The following is a 17,289-nucleotide window of genomic DNA, read 5'->3' on the forward strand; positions in this document are numbered from 1 at the left end:
AAATGCGAGGGCGGTAACATTGAGAGCGCAATGGGAATTTCATTGTTAAATGCAGAGGAGAGAGAGGATAGGTGGATTAGATTAGATTACAGATTAGATTAGATTAATTGTTCATTCCATAGACTCATAAAAGGGGGAATCCTCCTGGGTGTGGAACATGTCAGATAAACACATTAGAAAAATTTAATTAGAAAAATTTGAGTTTCATTAATTTTAATGATCCTCAGTCAATAAACAGTAAAATTATGTACATGAATTAAAATTAAACTTCTAATATTCGCAGGTTTAATACTTACATCTGCTTTCATTAAATCCATCATTCAGACATTTGTTAGTTTCTAGGCTATTACAACCAAGTATTGTCAAAAATTAAAGTTAATTATTTGTTTCTTTTTATTTATTTAGCGTATGGCTCATAACACCGCAGTAAAAATTACAGAAACAACACTATTTTTAAAAAAAATCACATATGTATCAACAGAACAATAAATAAGTTTGTATATAAGGACATCACCAATTGTAAATTTACACTCACAGAAACAAACAAACAAACGTCCAGCTTAGATAATATATAGTAGATTGCCTCTTGGGTCGCCATTAGGAAATGCTGTGGGTCACCCTCATATGCCCTTAGTGGGCATTCCTGCACGATGTGATTGACCGTCTGTCTCTCAGCGCCACAGTCGCCAGCGGCCGAAGGAAGTTTACCCCATCTGTGTAAGGAGTCGGCACGTCTCCCACAGTTGGTTCTGACGCGATTAAGAGTTGACCAGACTTTGCGAGGGCAATCAAATCCTTGTGGTTTACTAAAGATGCATGACATATTGTGGCAGTTTACTGCTGTTCTGCTCTCCCATTCCTCTTTCCATCGGTCATTTATTTTAAAGTTGGTTTGGTGCAGCGCCTGTACGGTCTTTAGTGGAGGATGCCTAGACCGGAGTCGGTTTCCTTGGATGTCGTGAGTATGTTCACGGATTTGTAATTGAGGGTTGGTCATGATTTTTTGAAATTCTCTAACCAGAGCGTGTTCTCGGCGCAGGTTAGGAGGGGCTACGTTACTGAGAACGGGCAGCCACACTGTAGGAGTTGGCCTGATTGTGCCTGATATAATAGGCATTGTTGCATTAAGTTGGCTATCTACCATATGTGTGTGTTTGCTGTTGAGCCACACTGGGGCACAGTATTCTGACACTGGATACACCAAGCCAAGTGCGGCTGTTCTTAAGGCAGATGCTGTGGAGCCCCAAGTGGTGCCACAGAGCTTCTGCAATTTGTTGTTGCGTGTTTTAAGTTTCGCTGCAGTTTTCGTCAGGTGTTCTTTGAATGTTAGTGTCCTATCTAGGGTAACCCCAAGGTACTTTGGGTGTTTGTCCTGATTTAGTATTTTCCCGTCTAGATATACATGTAGATCTCTGTCGGCCATTTTGTTGTTCACATGGAAGGCAGATACTTCCGTCTTTGTAGCACTAGGTTGTAGCTTCCATTTTCTAAAGTACTCGCTGAGAATCCCTAGGTCACTGGTAAGGATATCTTCAGCAGTTTCTATATTTCTGTGGGCTGTTGCCAGAGCCCAGTCGTCAGCATAACCAAATTTGCGCGATCTGGTTGCAGGCATGTCAGCGATGAAAATGCTGAAAAGAAGGGGAGCAAGGACAGAGCCTTGTGGGAGTCCATTACTGAGTTTCATCTGTTTACTCCTCTCATTCCCCATTATTACTTGGAAGGTTCTATTTGACAACATATCGTCAATGAGGTTGGTTATCTTCTTGCAGGGGGCGTCACAGATTAATTTGTACACGAGTCCCTGTTTCCAAACTGTATCGTAGGCTACTGTTAGGTCTATGAATGCTGCAACTACTTTATGTTTCTTCTGCAACCCTGCCTCTATATATGTTGTCAGGGATAGGACTTGATCTGTACAGCAGCGATAGGGACGGAATCCTGCTTGTTCGATAGGGATTTTTTTGAGTATAGTTTGGCCTATTCTGTTGAGGAGCAGTCTTTCTAGTAATTTATAGACCTTACTGAGAAGGTCAATGGGGCGGTAACTCTCTGGTCTATCGCCTGGTTTACCAGGTTTCAGGACTGCGATCATCTTTGCTCGTTTAAGTGAGGGAGGAACGTTACCCACTTGGAGAATGTCCGTAAAGAACTTAGCCATCCATTGTTTTGTGTAGGCTCCGACCTGTATGAGGAACTCAGAGTGGATACCATCGAAACCCGGAGCTTTGCCTGGTTTAAACTTCTTCAGGGCATTGGTAACCTCCTCGATACGAATATCTGATGAATATTCGTTTCAGTGACCCTCAGTTAAGAACAGTCAGATTATGTACAAGATTTAAAATTAAACTTCCACTATTTACAGACTTAAGACTTACATCTGCTTTCCATACATCCGTCATTCACACAGTAGGTAGTTACTTGGCTGTTATAACCAAGTATTGTCAAAAATTAAAGTATAATAAATAGGACAGTGTCTTGAAAGGAGGATATAAGATGAACATCAACAAAAGCAAAATGAGGATACTGGAATGTAGCCGAATTAAGTCGGGTGATGCTGAGGGAATTAGATTAGGAAATGAGACACTTAAAGTAGTAAAGGAGTTTTGGTATTTGGGAAGCAAAATTACTGATGATGGTCGAAGTCGAGAGGATATAAAATGTAGACTGGCAATGGCAAGGAAAGCGTTTCTGAAGAAGAGAAATTTGTTAACATCGAGTATAGATTTAAGTGTCAGAAAGTCGTTTCTGAAAGTATGGAGTATGGAGTGTAGCCGTGTATGGAAGCCATGTATGGAAGTGAAACTTGGACGATAAATAGTTTGCACAAGAAGAGAATAGAAGCTTTCTATATGTGGTGCTACAGAAGAATGCTGAAGATTAGATGGGTAGATCACATAACTAATGAGGAGGTATTGAATAGAATTGGGGAGGAGTTTGTGGCACAACTTGACTAGAAGAAGGGATCGGTTGTTAGGACATGTTCCGAGGCATCAAGGGATCACCAATTTAGTATTGCAGGGCAGAGTGGAGGGTAGAAATCGTAGAGGGAGACCAAGACATGAATACACTAAGCAGATTCAGAAGGATGTAGGCTGCAGTACATACTGGGAGATTAAGCAGCTTGCCCAGGATAGAGTAGCATGGAGAGCTGCATCAAACCAGTCTCAGCACTGAAGACCACAACAACAACAATAAATTTTCATTAAAATGGTCTACTGCACTTGTTGAGAAACTCATGGATGGAACAGAAGGAGTTGGCCACCAAAAATTCTTTTAAATTATGTTTAAATTGTGCCTTCTCTGAAACTAAACTCTTAATCCAGAATGAGATTGTCACTCTTCAGCGGAGTCGTGCTTCGGTAGCTCAGTAGGTAGAGCACTTGCCCGCGAAAGGCAAAGGTCCCGAGTTCGAGTCTCGGTCGGGCACACAGTTTTAATCTGCCAGGAAGTTTCTTAAACTCTTAATGGTTGCTGGTAACTTATTGAAAATATGCGTTGCTGAATACTGGACTCCTTTCTGGACAAGAGTAAGTGATTTTATATCTTTGTGTATATTGTCCTTATTCCTAGTATTGATACTGTAGACTAAGCAGTTAGTTGGAAAAAGAGATGTATTATTTACAACAAACTTCATTAAAGAATAAATATAGAGAGAAGCTGTGGTTAATATGCCCAATTCTTTGAACAGGTTTCGACATGATGTTCTTGGATTTACACTACTCATTACTCTTATTATACGCTTCTGTACTCTAAAATCTTTTTATCTGTTTGTGGAGTTACCCCAAAATATACCATATGACATAATGCAGTGAAAATAAGCAAAATATGCCAGTTTTTTTATATTTATATCTCCTATGTCTGACATCATTCGCATTGCAAACACAGACTTGTTTAGGCGATTTAGCAGTTCGTTAGTATGTTGCTCCCAACTGAATTTATTATCAAGTTGTAATCCCAAGAATTTTACACTCTCAACTTCTCCTATTTCAATGTCATATTTTATACACACATCAGAAGGAAATCTCTTGGAAGTTCTGAACAGCTTATAGTGGGTCTTTTCAAAGTTTAATGACCGTGAATTGGCTATGAATCACTACACCAGAGTAATTGACGGCCTCTGTGATGGGGAGTACTTGTCTGCTGACGTAACAGAAGAAGAAACAATGAAATCTGACTTCGCAGGACAGAGCGGATCAGGTTGTGGAAAGGAGCCAAGATCAGTTACTGTTAGTTTACAAGAACACACAACTTTATTCATCGAAAACCAATGCACAGTTTTCTCTTTAAAACAACAAGGATCAATTTACGGCTGAGGGCCCAAGTAACTTCTCAATAATAAAGTTTAAATAATTCCTTTTAAAACACAAGGATTTAGAGAGACGGCTGAAGGCCTTACTTAAGTAAAATTAAAATATCTTCTCGACAAAAGGCCCAAATAATATTTCAGATCAGCAAAGGAAATTCTTTAAAAGGCAAGCATTTACAAATCTCGGCTAAAAGCTATATTAAGGAAAATTTGCATTAATTCCTCGGCTGAAAGCGCAATAATTTATCAACATAATAAAAGGCAACCTTTAAAGACAAGCATTTCCACAGTACAACAGAAAACCATCTTAAGAAAACTTGAAATATCTTGACGGCTGAAGGCCCAAACAATTATTCAAAATAATTAAAGACAAACCTTAAGATAAACATTTACACAGTACGGCTGAAGGCCGTTTTAAGAATTCAAGGTAATTTAAAGCAAACCGTACAGACAGGAATTTTAACATGACGGCTGAAAGCCACAGATTTTAAAACAAATGCGGCTGAAGGCCTAAATACAGAGCAAACAAGAATTTTAAATAAAACACGGCTAAAGGCCTAATCCTAAAATACTTCACGTAAGGTTCAGCTGAAGGCCATATACTGAAATTAATACATGCCCAAAGGCCTGGCACAGTACTTGTGACGTCCGCCCCCGGTAGCTGAGTGGTCAGCGAGACAGAATGTCAATCCTAAGGGCCCGTGTTCGATTCCCGGCTGGCTCGGAGGTTTTCCCTGCTCAGGGACTGGGTGTTGTGTTGTCCTAATCATTATCATTTCATTCCCATCGACGCGCAAGTCGCCGAAATGACGTCACATCGAAAGACTTCTACCCGACGGGAGGCCCTAATTACACGACATTTATTATTTATCATCGTGTTCGTGCAGTAAATTGTGGTCGTGCATTGTCTTGTTGAAAAATGGAGTCTGGGGGAGTTGTGCAGAAAGGGTATGGCAACAGGTCTGAAGATGTCAGTAACGCAGGTCATACTGGCCACAGTGCCTTAAAAACGTAGGAACTGCTATTTCTGGTTGACCCAGTAGCATCCCGCACCATAAAGCCTTGAACTGGCACTGTATGTCTTGTGCGAATGCAGTCACTGTGAAGCCGCTCCCCCTGTCTGCGGCGAACCAAAATGAGGCCATCATTTTCAAACAAACAGAACCTAAATTCGTCTGAAAACACTATATGATGGCATTCCTGTCCCCACTGACGTCGTTCCATACACCGTTGCCGGGTAGCATGTTTCTGCACATTCGTCAAATGTAGGCGGAGGAGTGGATGAAGCGCACGTATCCCATTCCGTAATAAACGGCGACGGACTGTCACCCTTGATAGTGTACGTTGTGTTGCACTGTTCCACGGTTGCGCCAGAGTCAAGGAGGACGCAGATCTGTCCCACACTGTCATTCGGATGAGGTGTCGATCTTCTCGGGGCGTGGTCTGGGTGGTGCGACCTGACCCATCTCTTCGTGTTCTACGACCTCCCGTGAACCATTCTGCACACACCTGTTGCACTGCCGAAACACTTCGTGCCTCACGAGCAGCAATTTCACGGATGGATGCATCACATTCTCACATGCCGATAATGCGCCCTCTTTGAAACTCACTGATTTGACGGCACGGTTCGCGCATATGTCTGCTAGGCATCCTGCATGTCTTTTCAAGTCGCGTTGATCCATTACCTTCGGTTTATAGCGACAACGAGAGCCGAAGGCACATTTTACTGGTAGGTGGTGTTGCGCCGCGATATCGATGTTGTCCTTGAACCCGCGGGCCGAAGTGGTCCAAATGCTAATCATTTCTGCAGAACATACTATTGCACATGTCCTATCCCTCGTCGTTCAAGGTGTTCTGCGTATATCTGCTCCTGGGTGCGCCTTACAATACAATATCTGATTTCGGAATCTCTGCCTGATCGTGATGTAATCTAATTGAAATCCTCGTCTATCTCCTAGCCGTTTCCAAGTACACCTCCTACTCTTATGATATTTCAACAGAGTATTCGTTATTAGTAGCTAAAATTTATTGTGGAACTGTATTAGTCTTTCTTCACTCTCATTCCTACTACCGAGCCATCTTCTCCTATAATCTTTTCTTCTACTCCCTCCCCTACACTCGCATTCTAGTTTCCCATGACTATTAGATTTTCATATCCCTTTACGTACTGAATTACCCGTTCAATACCCTCACATACTATCTCTATTCTTCATCGTCTGCTTGCGATGTCGGTATATATATACTGGAACTACCGTATCTGATGAGAACCAACGTATCACTGAACAGCGACAGTAACTCACTCTCTGCCCCATCTACCTATTCGTAACGAATCCTACTCCTATTATACCATTTTCTGTTGGTCTTGATGTTACTCTATATTCATCTAACCAGAAATCCGTATCTTCTTTCCATTTTACTTCACTGTGCGCCACGATATCTGCATTGTACCTCTGCACTTTCCTTTACAGATTTTCTAGCTTCCCTACCACGTTCAAGCTTCTGACATTCCACTCCCCGACTCGTTGAACGTTATCTTTTCGTTGGTCATTCAGTCTTTTTCTCATTGTCATCTCCCCCATTGGCAATCCCTTGCCGGAGATCCGAATCGGAACTTGTCCAAAATCTTTCGCCAATGGAGAGATCATCATGATACTTTTTCAGTCACAGACCACATGTCCTGTGGATAAACACTTGTTGTTGTGGTCTTCAGTCCTGAGACTGGGTTGATGCAGCTCTCCGTGTTACTCTATCCTGTGCAAGCTTCTTCATCTCCCAGTACCTACTGCAACCTACATCCTTCTGAATCTCCTTAGCGTATTCATCTCTTGGTCTCCCTCTACGATTTTTACCTTCCACGCTGCCCTCCAATACTAAATTGGTGATCCCTTGATGCCTCAGAACATGTCCTACCAACCGATCCCTTCTTCTAGTCAAGCTGCGCCACAAACTCCTCTTCTCCCCAATTCTATTCAATACCTCCTTATTAGTGATTTTATTTACCCATCTAATCGATGACACTTATGTGTCTTTTAATGCACTGGTTGCCATAGCTTCCTCGTGCCATTAATCATTGCTGATTCTACCTTTGGGGGTAGTCTCCCACCCCAAGGGCAAGATAATGCCCTAAGCCTCTGTCCGCTCTTCCGTGCTCTTTGACAGGCCATTGGCAGAATGAGGGCGACTTCTTATGCCGGAAGTCTTCGGCCGCCTTTGCTCACGATTTTGACTCAAAATTTAGGAAGTAGTGGTGTTCGAACCCGGGACTGAGGAAGTTTCAGATTCTAGTCGCAATCCCCTTGACCACAGGTGCACCTTATAACTGTAATTAACTACTGCGTAAACTATAAATAATGACTTCCTTTGAATAAAATATGGAATTGTAAAATTTAAGAGGGTTTAGTAACAATGTAACGTGTTCTAGGAGTAGATACTGAGCCATTAAGTACGTACGCTTGCCTTAAGACTACAGCCAACTTAGCGCATGGTCATTCTTCTGAAGACAGCGCACAGTTTCGACTTTCCCAGCACTACATCAAGGCGTCCGACAGCCACATTTTGCCGCCAACGATCACTTCTCAGGCGGCGAGTGGGCGCAAGCGCTCGTGCTCACCCGATCGCCTCCTGAGCAGGCCTGGTCTATTATGCAATAGTCGTCCACTATCTTGGTGGATCTTAAATGGTAGTCGAAAAACGCACTTCACACTGTTTTTTATCGGAATATGTCGGCAGCTTTTGGTCAAGTGGTTAGCTTGCTGCCTCGAAGTCATGGGGTCCTGGGTTCGATTCCCTGCCAGGTCGGAGATATTATCAGTTCGGGAACTGGGTATTGTGTTGTTTTCATCATCATTTCATCATCAACGACGCACAAGTCGCGTCAAGTAAAGAGACTTGCAGCAGGTGGCTGAACGACGCCAGTCTCCTGGTCAATAATGCCATACGATCATTTCATCAGAACATGATCAATCCTGTTGAAAACAATACCTACGTAACACAGTAATGCCGTAGACTTAGGCGACACAATACTATTCTCATCACTCAGCCGATGCACGGTTGGTCGATAGAGCAACGGGCGGGGCGTATGATCCGTTTTTATTATAGCCATTCTGCCGAAATGCGTTAACTCATCTGACAAACTTTCATGGTCTCAGATGATATGGCCCTTACGAACCAAGTTACGAAGTGCCCCTTCACGCTGAGCTCGATGGTGACAACTGTCACATTGAAGATTCAAACTGATGTGGGCTGGCTTCCTATAAACGGCATGTCCCAATGTACCATCAAAATTCCTCCTGACCAAGGAGCCATCCTTTCCCACCTCCATAGCGAATATTCCCGTGGATTTAAGTGAGATACAAACAGCTGAAAATTCTCACTATTGTGAGGCCAAATCAGAAAAGTATCGTCTACATGTCTAAAAAAGCATGCAGGTTTCAATGCTACCTATTCTAGGACAAGTTTCCCTAAATTTTCCATGAAAATATTGACAATTGGTGACACTTGGCACCCCAAAGTAACTCCATCTGCCTGCTCATAGAACAGGCCACTGAACAAAAAGGAAATGGAAATGAATACTGTCGAAACAGGTTAATTATTTCAGCACCAAACCTAATCGCAGTCTTTCAGAACTAAACCGACACAGGGACGACAGTGGCGAGAGAATCACATAGCAGAGTCAGTCAAAGGCAATAGACTTATGAAATCTATCGAAGGTATTTTGCTATACAGTTATCGCATCGCCTTTATTACTGACAATAGACGTAAGAGGAATGACTTCGGAAGGCCAGATGAACTATGAGGGACAACCTAATACGAGTTATTATCTTGCGACAAGCAGCTTTCGGCAGTTATCGAAATAGATACCCAGCTAAATCCCCTTAAGTTTTTGAATATTTCATACGTAAGAAGAAGCTAATGTTTCACGTCATGATTGTAACAATGATTATCTACCTTTTCTTTCCTTTCTTTTTCAGAATGTTACCATAACGGCCGGTATTATGTGTACGGGGAAACAGTGAAGATAAACTGCAATGAATGGTAAGTCCAAGTTGTCAAGTACGTTTGTATCTTATAACTGGTATTTCGTTGAATATATGTCTGCCATCTAGGATTTCAGTTACAATAAACAAAAGTACTAATTAATGGCGTAATAGTTGCTTGACGTCAGAACAAGAACAGCTGTAGAAGGCAGCTCGGAGTTTCAGAGCAGTTCACATTGGTCTGGTTTGAATAACTCGTTTCGATGGCATTAACTTTCATTTCTGTTATTCTGTAGCCATACATAAACGATCATTTGAAGCAAAAACGTTCTCGCATATGTATGCTCCATTTCAGTCGGGTCCCAAGAGAAACACTTCTAAGTAGTTATCGTCATCATTAAACTGTTTTATTTTGTTAAGCGTTTTATGTAAATTGTTGTTTATTTATCAGGAATAAAATTGCAAAAGTTCCTAATATATTCCAATGCACACTTTCAGTGGTCGAGAAACACACTTAGGGCTAAAGTTTAGATCAAGGGCAGCGATAGTCACAGTGGTGTTCCTTACTGTCCATACGCTGAGGTGACGGAAGTCATGTGATAAAGATATGCACACATACAGATGGCAGTAGTATCGCTTACACAAGGTATAAAAGGGCAGTGCATTAACAGAGCTGTCATTTGTACTCAGGTGATTCGTGTGAAAAAGTTTCCGACGCGATTGTGGCCGCACGACGGGAATTAACAGGCTTCAAACGCGGACTGGTAGTTGAAGCTAGACGCATGGGACATTCCGTTTCGGAAATCGTTAGGGAATCCAGTATTCCGAGAACCACGGTATGAAGAGTTAGCCGAGAATGTCAAATTTCAGGCTTTATCTCTCATAATGAACAACGCTGTGGCCAACGGCATTCACTTAACAACCAAGAGCAGCGGCGTTTGCGTAGAGCTGTCAGCAACAATCCGTGAAGTAACTGCAGAAATCAATGTGGGCCGTACGACAAATATATCTGTTAGGACAGTCCGGCGAAATGAAGCTTTATTGGGCTATGACAGCAGACTACTGACCCAAGTACCTTTGCTAACAGTACATTGCCTCCACCGCGGCTCCTCGGCTCATGACCATATCGGTTGGACCTTAGACAACTGGAAAACCGTGTGCTGGTCAGTTGAGTTCAGATTTCAGTTGGTAAGAGCTGATGGCAGTGTTCGAGAGTGGCGCAGATCCCACGAAATCATGGACCCAAGTTGTCAACAAGCCGCTGTGCAACCTGGTGGTGGCTCCATAACGGTGTGGGCTGTGTTTACATGGGACAGACTGGGTCCGCTGGTCCAACTGAACTGAACATGACAGGAAATGGCTATGTTCCGCTACTTGGAGACCATTCGCAGCCACTCATGGACTTGACGTTCCCAAACAACGATGTGATGTTACCAGGCCATAACTGTTTGTGACTCGTTTGAAGAACGTCCTGGACAATCGAGTGAATGATCTGGCCACCCAAATCGCCCGACATGAATCCCATCAAACTTTTATTGGACGTAGTCAATAGGTCAGCTCGTGCACAAATCGTGCACCGCCAACATTTTCGCAGTAGTAGGTGGCTATAGAGACAGCATCGCTCAATATTTCTGCAGGAGGTTCCAACGACTTGTTGAGGCCATGCCGCGCCAAGTTGCCGCAGTACGACGGGCAAAAGGAGGTCCGTTTCGATATTAGGAGGTATCCCATGACTTTCCAGCTCAGTGCAACTTAACAACGCGTCAGTTTCATGTAGCCAGTAGGATGAGACTTTAAGGTAACCAATCAGGTGTGAGAAAAGAGGCAATGAATTTCTAGTGCCGAAATTGAAGCCATTCTCTTTTTCGATTTTGTCACTAATATTTCTCGTCGTTCCCTTACACAGCTCAAGGTTGTTCGTATTCGCAACTGCAAATACATTTCATGTATTTCATAACGGCTAAAGTCTCCGCAGTGCCTGTGAAATGCCTGGGCTAGCAGGACAGAGTGGATTGGGTTTTGGATAGGGGCCAAAATAAGTTGCTGTCAGTTGCACTCAACATTCAAACTTTATTCATCAACACACGGTATTACAACAAGGATGAAAAACACTCAAAACTTTAACCGACCTCCTTTGATTAACTTTATATCGGGTGAAGGCCACACTCAAATCCCCAAGACACAAGGCCTAAGCAAGAAATTCAAATGCAAGGTTCTTCTGGAGGTTTCACCCAAGAATATTTTCTAAATCTTCAATCTAAACAGGCTGAAGGCCTTAGCAATTTACATTTAATAGAACTTGGCTGGAGGCCGCATATTAAGCAATAAGAAGAGTTTCAGTCAAAAGGTGGAAGACCTTATCTTAAAACATTTCATGCAAAATTCCGCTGAAGGCCCCATACAAAAGCATAACAATCTTATGCCTTAAGGGCGAAACAAGAACATTAATTTAAGAGATATTAAGACTCGGCTGAAGGCCGTACATCAATAAATAATTTAACGGCTTAAGCCTTAGAAAGAAGAGTTTCAATTTTAAAAGGCAGAAGGCCGTATCTTAAAACATTTTTTATAAAATTCGGCTGAAGGTCCCTATAAAGAATAACAATATCATGCCTTAAGAGCAAGACAAGAACATTAATTTAAAAGATATTGATACTCGGCTGAAGGCCACACATTAGCCAAATAACTAAAACCCAAACAGGGAAATTACTGTAACACACAAGGAACGGCGCTCAGAAGTTTGCACGGGTCGGACTGGGATTGTAACACTAACGCCCGTTTAGGTGAGACAGGCAGTCTGTTCAACGACTTCTTAATCTGAAGGCAACCCAACCGACAGACAGCCGACCGACCAATCAACAAAATCAGTTCCACTCCACGCAACCAGCAAAACGACCACAAGATTTCAATATAACGACACACAGAATATTGGCGCCCACAACGACCAACAACACCTCAGCTGGCGAACTACATGCCGCGCTGGTCAGCAACAACACGACGAGGAAAATACACTACTGAAAATCACTTCAACGACCAGGTCAGGTAACCGGAACATCAATGGCCACAAGGCAGAAGATACCACTGGTCAACTTCAATAACAGGGAATAAATTAAATTAAACTCCACCGGAAGACGGCTGGAATCTTGGCCGACTTAAATACACACACGTTGTTGCTCGTGGGAATGTCCCAAAAGCGACAACCAGGATCAAATGAAGAAATGTAAACTGTTGAGGCTCGATAGTAGGTAAAGTGAGGACTCAACTTTCATGTCGAAGATCGGTGGGCGACGAACTTCGTAGCACTCGCAAGCAGCACCTCACACTCCAACCGCGCGTGCACGCCGCCAGCGACCCCGGTCAGAGTATGCGCGACAGAGACTTCCTTGCTGCTCCACGCCCCCCGACCGACTGGAAACTATAGCCGCCACACCAAAGATAATACAGCAGTACTAGTATCGATACACGCTGCTGCTGCCACTCATGGAGAGGACAGAAATATTATCGCGATAGCCGCAGGAGAAATAAAACCACAGGACTGTAACCGAGGTTTAACCCAAGACAAGCCTGACTCGAGCCAGCCACAGCTCAGCCTACTCCTTCGGATATACACGCATGCCCGAAGGAACATTCTATCGTTCTTCTTAACAATACAAGCACTGTAGTACTGTATTTTTCCGCTGATACCAGGCAGTGACTTTCAACTAAAACATGTCCTCCCCTGTACGAGAATTACATAATGTGTGTACGAGTACAGATCGTGACGTATGGAAGTTCGGTGGAAGTTCGGGCCTGGCCGTGAGTCGTGTATGGATAGCCAAAGCGGTTAAATCGACCGCTCGCAGAAAACGGGAAATATCGGTTCGAGTCACAGTCTGGCACAAATTTTCACTCTCTTCATCCCCCTACACAGCTAATGGTTGTTCGTATTCGCAACGGCGAATACGTTTCATGTACACCATTACTGGTCGTCAGATGCTTGTATTTGTGTGGTGTGGCTTCTTTAGCACATCTCGGAAAGAACAGACATCACACATATAATAATTCCAGTCTTCGCTTCGAATGATCGTTTTCGTTATCTCCGCGACCACTGAGGCCCTCCTGTAGGGACAGCCTGTAGAGAAGCGTAGCTTGTTGTGTCGGTGCTGTGATGTGGCGTCCAGTGAGAGAGGATGTGTCCTACTTGCAGTAAGTGCCAGTCGATGGGTGGCCGTCTGGAGCTGCTGTGCGAGCAGTCGCAGTGCCTCGTGGACCCCGAGATCATCCAGGGCGTCAACGCCGACACCTACCGGCTGGGCTGGCGCGCCAGCAACCACACGCCATTCTGGGGACACCGCCTCACAGAGGGCATCTCGCTGCGACTCGGCACGCTGCAGCCGCAGAGGGCGGTGAGTACACCTGCTGAAACGCTTATGTGGCGCGTCGTAGCTCAAACGTCAAAATCTATCACGTATTTGCTCGAAACTGGAAAGAGGTACAGCTTTCCTTCCGCGTTAAAAACGATTTAGGCATGTTAGCAACATTGCTTACGCAACAATATACGAGGGGCGATTGAAAAGTCCGTGCGAAGTCCGAGAGATGGCCCCACCGGCGCGTATCAAGGTCATGTTTAGTTAGTAGCATCTTTGGAAAGAACGCACACCAAGTTTCAGTCATATTGGTCTATTTCTATAAGTCTGGCATTCGTGTGAATCAAGGAAGTCGCGTGATTGTCAAAAAATGGACGAAAAAGAACTTCGTTTGGTGATTAAACATTACCTTATGAAAGGCAAAACGCCTCAGGAGACTAAAGAGAAGCTTGATAAACATTACGGTGACTCGGCACCTTCGATTAGAATAGTTTATAAGTGGTTTAAAAAGTTTCGGAGTGGCCATACTGGCAGAAGTGATGCAGAACGTTATGGGCGCCCTGTGGAGGTTACCACTCCAGAAATCATTGATAAAATCCATGGTATGGTGATGCATGAAAGAAGAGTTAAGGTGCATGACATTGCTAGTGCTGTGGGCATCTCGAATGAAAGGGTACATAATATTTTGCATAAACATTTGGACATGAGAAGGCTATCCGCAAGATGGGTCCCGCGATTGCTCACGCTTGACTAAAAAACGGAATCGTGTGAAGTGTTGCAAGGATGGTTTGCAGCTGTTCAGGAAGAATCTGCAGGAATTTAAGCGTCGTTTCGACACTGTGTATGAAACATGGATACATTACTATACTCCTGAGACCAAACAGCAATCCAAAAAATGGGTTACCAAGGGAAAATCTGCACCAAAAAGGTCGAAGACCATTACTTTGGTCAGAAAGGTTATGGCGACTGACTTTTGGGATTCGCAAGGGATAATCCTCATCGACTATCTGGAAAAGGGTAAATCTATTACAGGTGCGTATTATTCATCGTTATTGGACCGTTTGAAAACCGAGCTGCAAGAAAAACGCCGGCGATTAGACCGCAAAAAAGTCATTTTCCATCAAGACAATGCACCAGCACACACCTCAGAAGTTGAGGTCGCAAAATTAATGGAAACAGGATTCCAACTCGTTTCACATCCCCCCTATTCTCCAGACTGGGCTCCCTGGGACTACTATTTGTTCCCTAAGTTAATGGCCGGTGGGACAAAGATTTTGTTCAAACGAGGAGATGATTGCAGCAACTAATAGCTATTCTGCAGACTTGAACAATTCCTATTATTCCGAAGGGATCAACAAATTAGAACAGCGTTGGACGAAGTGTATAAGTCTAAAAGGAGACTATGTCGAAAAATAAAAAAATGTTTACCCCCAAAACATCAGTAGTTTTTATTTTTGCACGGACTTTTAAAACGCCCCTCGTACGATATATGTGAGAAAAGCAAAGAGAGTGATATTTTTTATCTGCCAAAGCTTTTTTTCAATAACAATATTGTCCGCTTGAATGTGGTTACCTTCGGCAGCTATACACCAGCGGAGTCGTTGTGCACAGTCCTGGCAGCAGCGCTGAAAGACTTCAATTTGTAGGGCCCTCAACATGGTGGTCACAATCTTTTTAATGTTTTCCGGAGTTCCAACATGATGTCCTTGTAAGACATTTTTTTCAATCTCGCGAGAAGAAAATGTCACAAGGACTCAGATCAGTTGAATAGTGGGGCTATGGAACAACAGAAATGCCTTTCTTAGGTCAAAAATTCCGTGATGGAAGTGGTCGTGTGATACGGGGTATTGTTGTGACACAGCCTCCTCTTGTCTGCATACGTCCAGTCTCACTAGAGTCACCCTTTTGCAAAGCCTTTCAAGGAAATCTTTGTAAAACACTTGGTTGAGAGTTTCTTGGGGAGGAATAATCTCACAAGAGCATGGACACATTCGACGTTTTCGTCAATTTTGGAAGTTGAAGATCTCCTGAGCGAGTTTCATCTTCAACGTGTGCTCAAGCTTCCAAAAATGATCTGTGCCGGCGAAAAACTTATGTTCTTGATAAAGAATGTTCCACGTAGGCCCATTTCACTTTTTCAAAGGTCACACTCGCGATCCCCCAAGTTGATAGAATAACGTTGCTTTAAATCCCGCTCTACCATTTCCGTAACACACAACAAAAACACAACTTCAATGATGGCGCTCTCAAACAATCACGCGACGGTTTTACGAAGCTGAAACTCGGACTGAGCACTTGGAAGTGATGAACCCACCGGTCTACAAAAGAGCAACAACTCAGCGCTGCCAGATCGGCCACAGTGCTCTCAGTCTCAATACTTTCCTCACGCACCTCGTATGCCGTAAACTGCATCACATCTTAAACGGGCCAGCAACTACATTTTTCACTGTAAACTTTTCAAAATGTGAGCGGTACACTAGTTTGAAGTATCACAATAACTACGAACGATAACGAAAAGAAAACCAGCTCATTGTGAAGCTGTGGTTTGTGACTCCTAGATGCGGAATATACAGGATGGTCCATTGATCGTGACCGGGCCAAATATCTCACGAAATTAGCGTCAAACCAAAAAAACTACAAAGAACGAAACTTGTCTGGCTTGAAGGGGGAAACCAGATGGCGCTATGGGTGGCTTGCTATATGACGCTGCCATAGGTCAAACGGATACCAACTGCGTTTTTTTTAAATAGGAACCCCCATTTTTTATTACATATTCGTGTAGTACGTAAAGAAATATGAAGTTTTACTTGGACCACTTTTTTCGCTATGTGATAGATGGCGCTATAATAGTCACAAACATATGGCTCACAATTTTAGACGAACAGTTGGTAACAGGTAGGTTTTTTAAATTAAAATACAGAACATAGGTACATTAAAATATTTTAATTCGGTTGTTCCAATGTGATACATGTACCTTTGTGAACTTATCATTTCTGAGAAAGCATGCTTTTACAGCGTGATCACCTGTAAATACCACATTAATGCAATAAATGCTCAAAATGATTTCCGTCAACCTCAATGCATTTGGCAATACATTTAACGACAATCCTCTCAACAGTGAGTAGTTCGCCTTCCGTAATGTTCGGACACGGCAAATATCCTTCAACTTTACCCACAGAAAGAAATCCGGCGACGTCAGATCCGGTGAACGTGCTTCGACGACCAAGCCACCTCTCATGAAATATGCTATTCAATACCGCTTCAACCGCATGCGAGCTATGTGCCGGACATCCATCATGTTGGAAGTACATCGCCAATCTGTCATGCAGTGAAACATCTTGTAGTAACATGGGTAGAACATTACGTAGGAAATCAGTATACATTGCACCTTTTAGATTGCCATCGATAAAACGGGAGCCAATTATCCTTCCTCCCATAATGCTGCACCATACATTAACCCGCCAAGGTCGATGATGTTCCACTTGTCGCAGCCATCGTGGATTTTCCGTTGCCCAAAGGTGCATATATGCCGGTTTTCGTTACTGCTGTTGGTGAATGACGCTTCGTCGTTAATAGAACGCGTGCAAAAAAATCTTTCATTGTCCCGTAATTTCTCTTGTGGCCAGTGGCAGAACTGTACATGACGTCCAAAGTCGTC

General features: G+C 43.3%; 1 protein-coding gene across 1 annotated transcript in view; it reads left to right on the forward strand.

The window, feature by feature from the left end:
• Positions 1-17,289, forward strand: part of LOC126416274 (tubulointerstitial nephritis antigen-like) — a 544,598-nt gene that overhangs the window by 479,210 nt on the left and 48,099 nt on the right. Inside the window, exons 5-6 of the mRNA XM_050083911.1 lie at positions 9,280-9,343; positions 13,472-13,670. Coding sequence (XP_049939868.1) covers positions 9,280-9,343; positions 13,472-13,670 — 263 coding nt within the window. The remainder of the gene's footprint in view (positions 1-9,279; positions 9,344-13,471; positions 13,671-17,289) is intronic.

The sequence above is a fragment of the Schistocerca serialis genome, chromosome 8 (genome assembly GCF_023864345.2).
Source record: "Schistocerca serialis cubense isolate TAMUIC-IGC-003099 chromosome 8, iqSchSeri2.2, whole genome shotgun sequence".
Taxonomy (NCBI): domain Eukaryota; kingdom Metazoa; phylum Arthropoda; class Insecta; order Orthoptera; family Acrididae; genus Schistocerca; species Schistocerca serialis.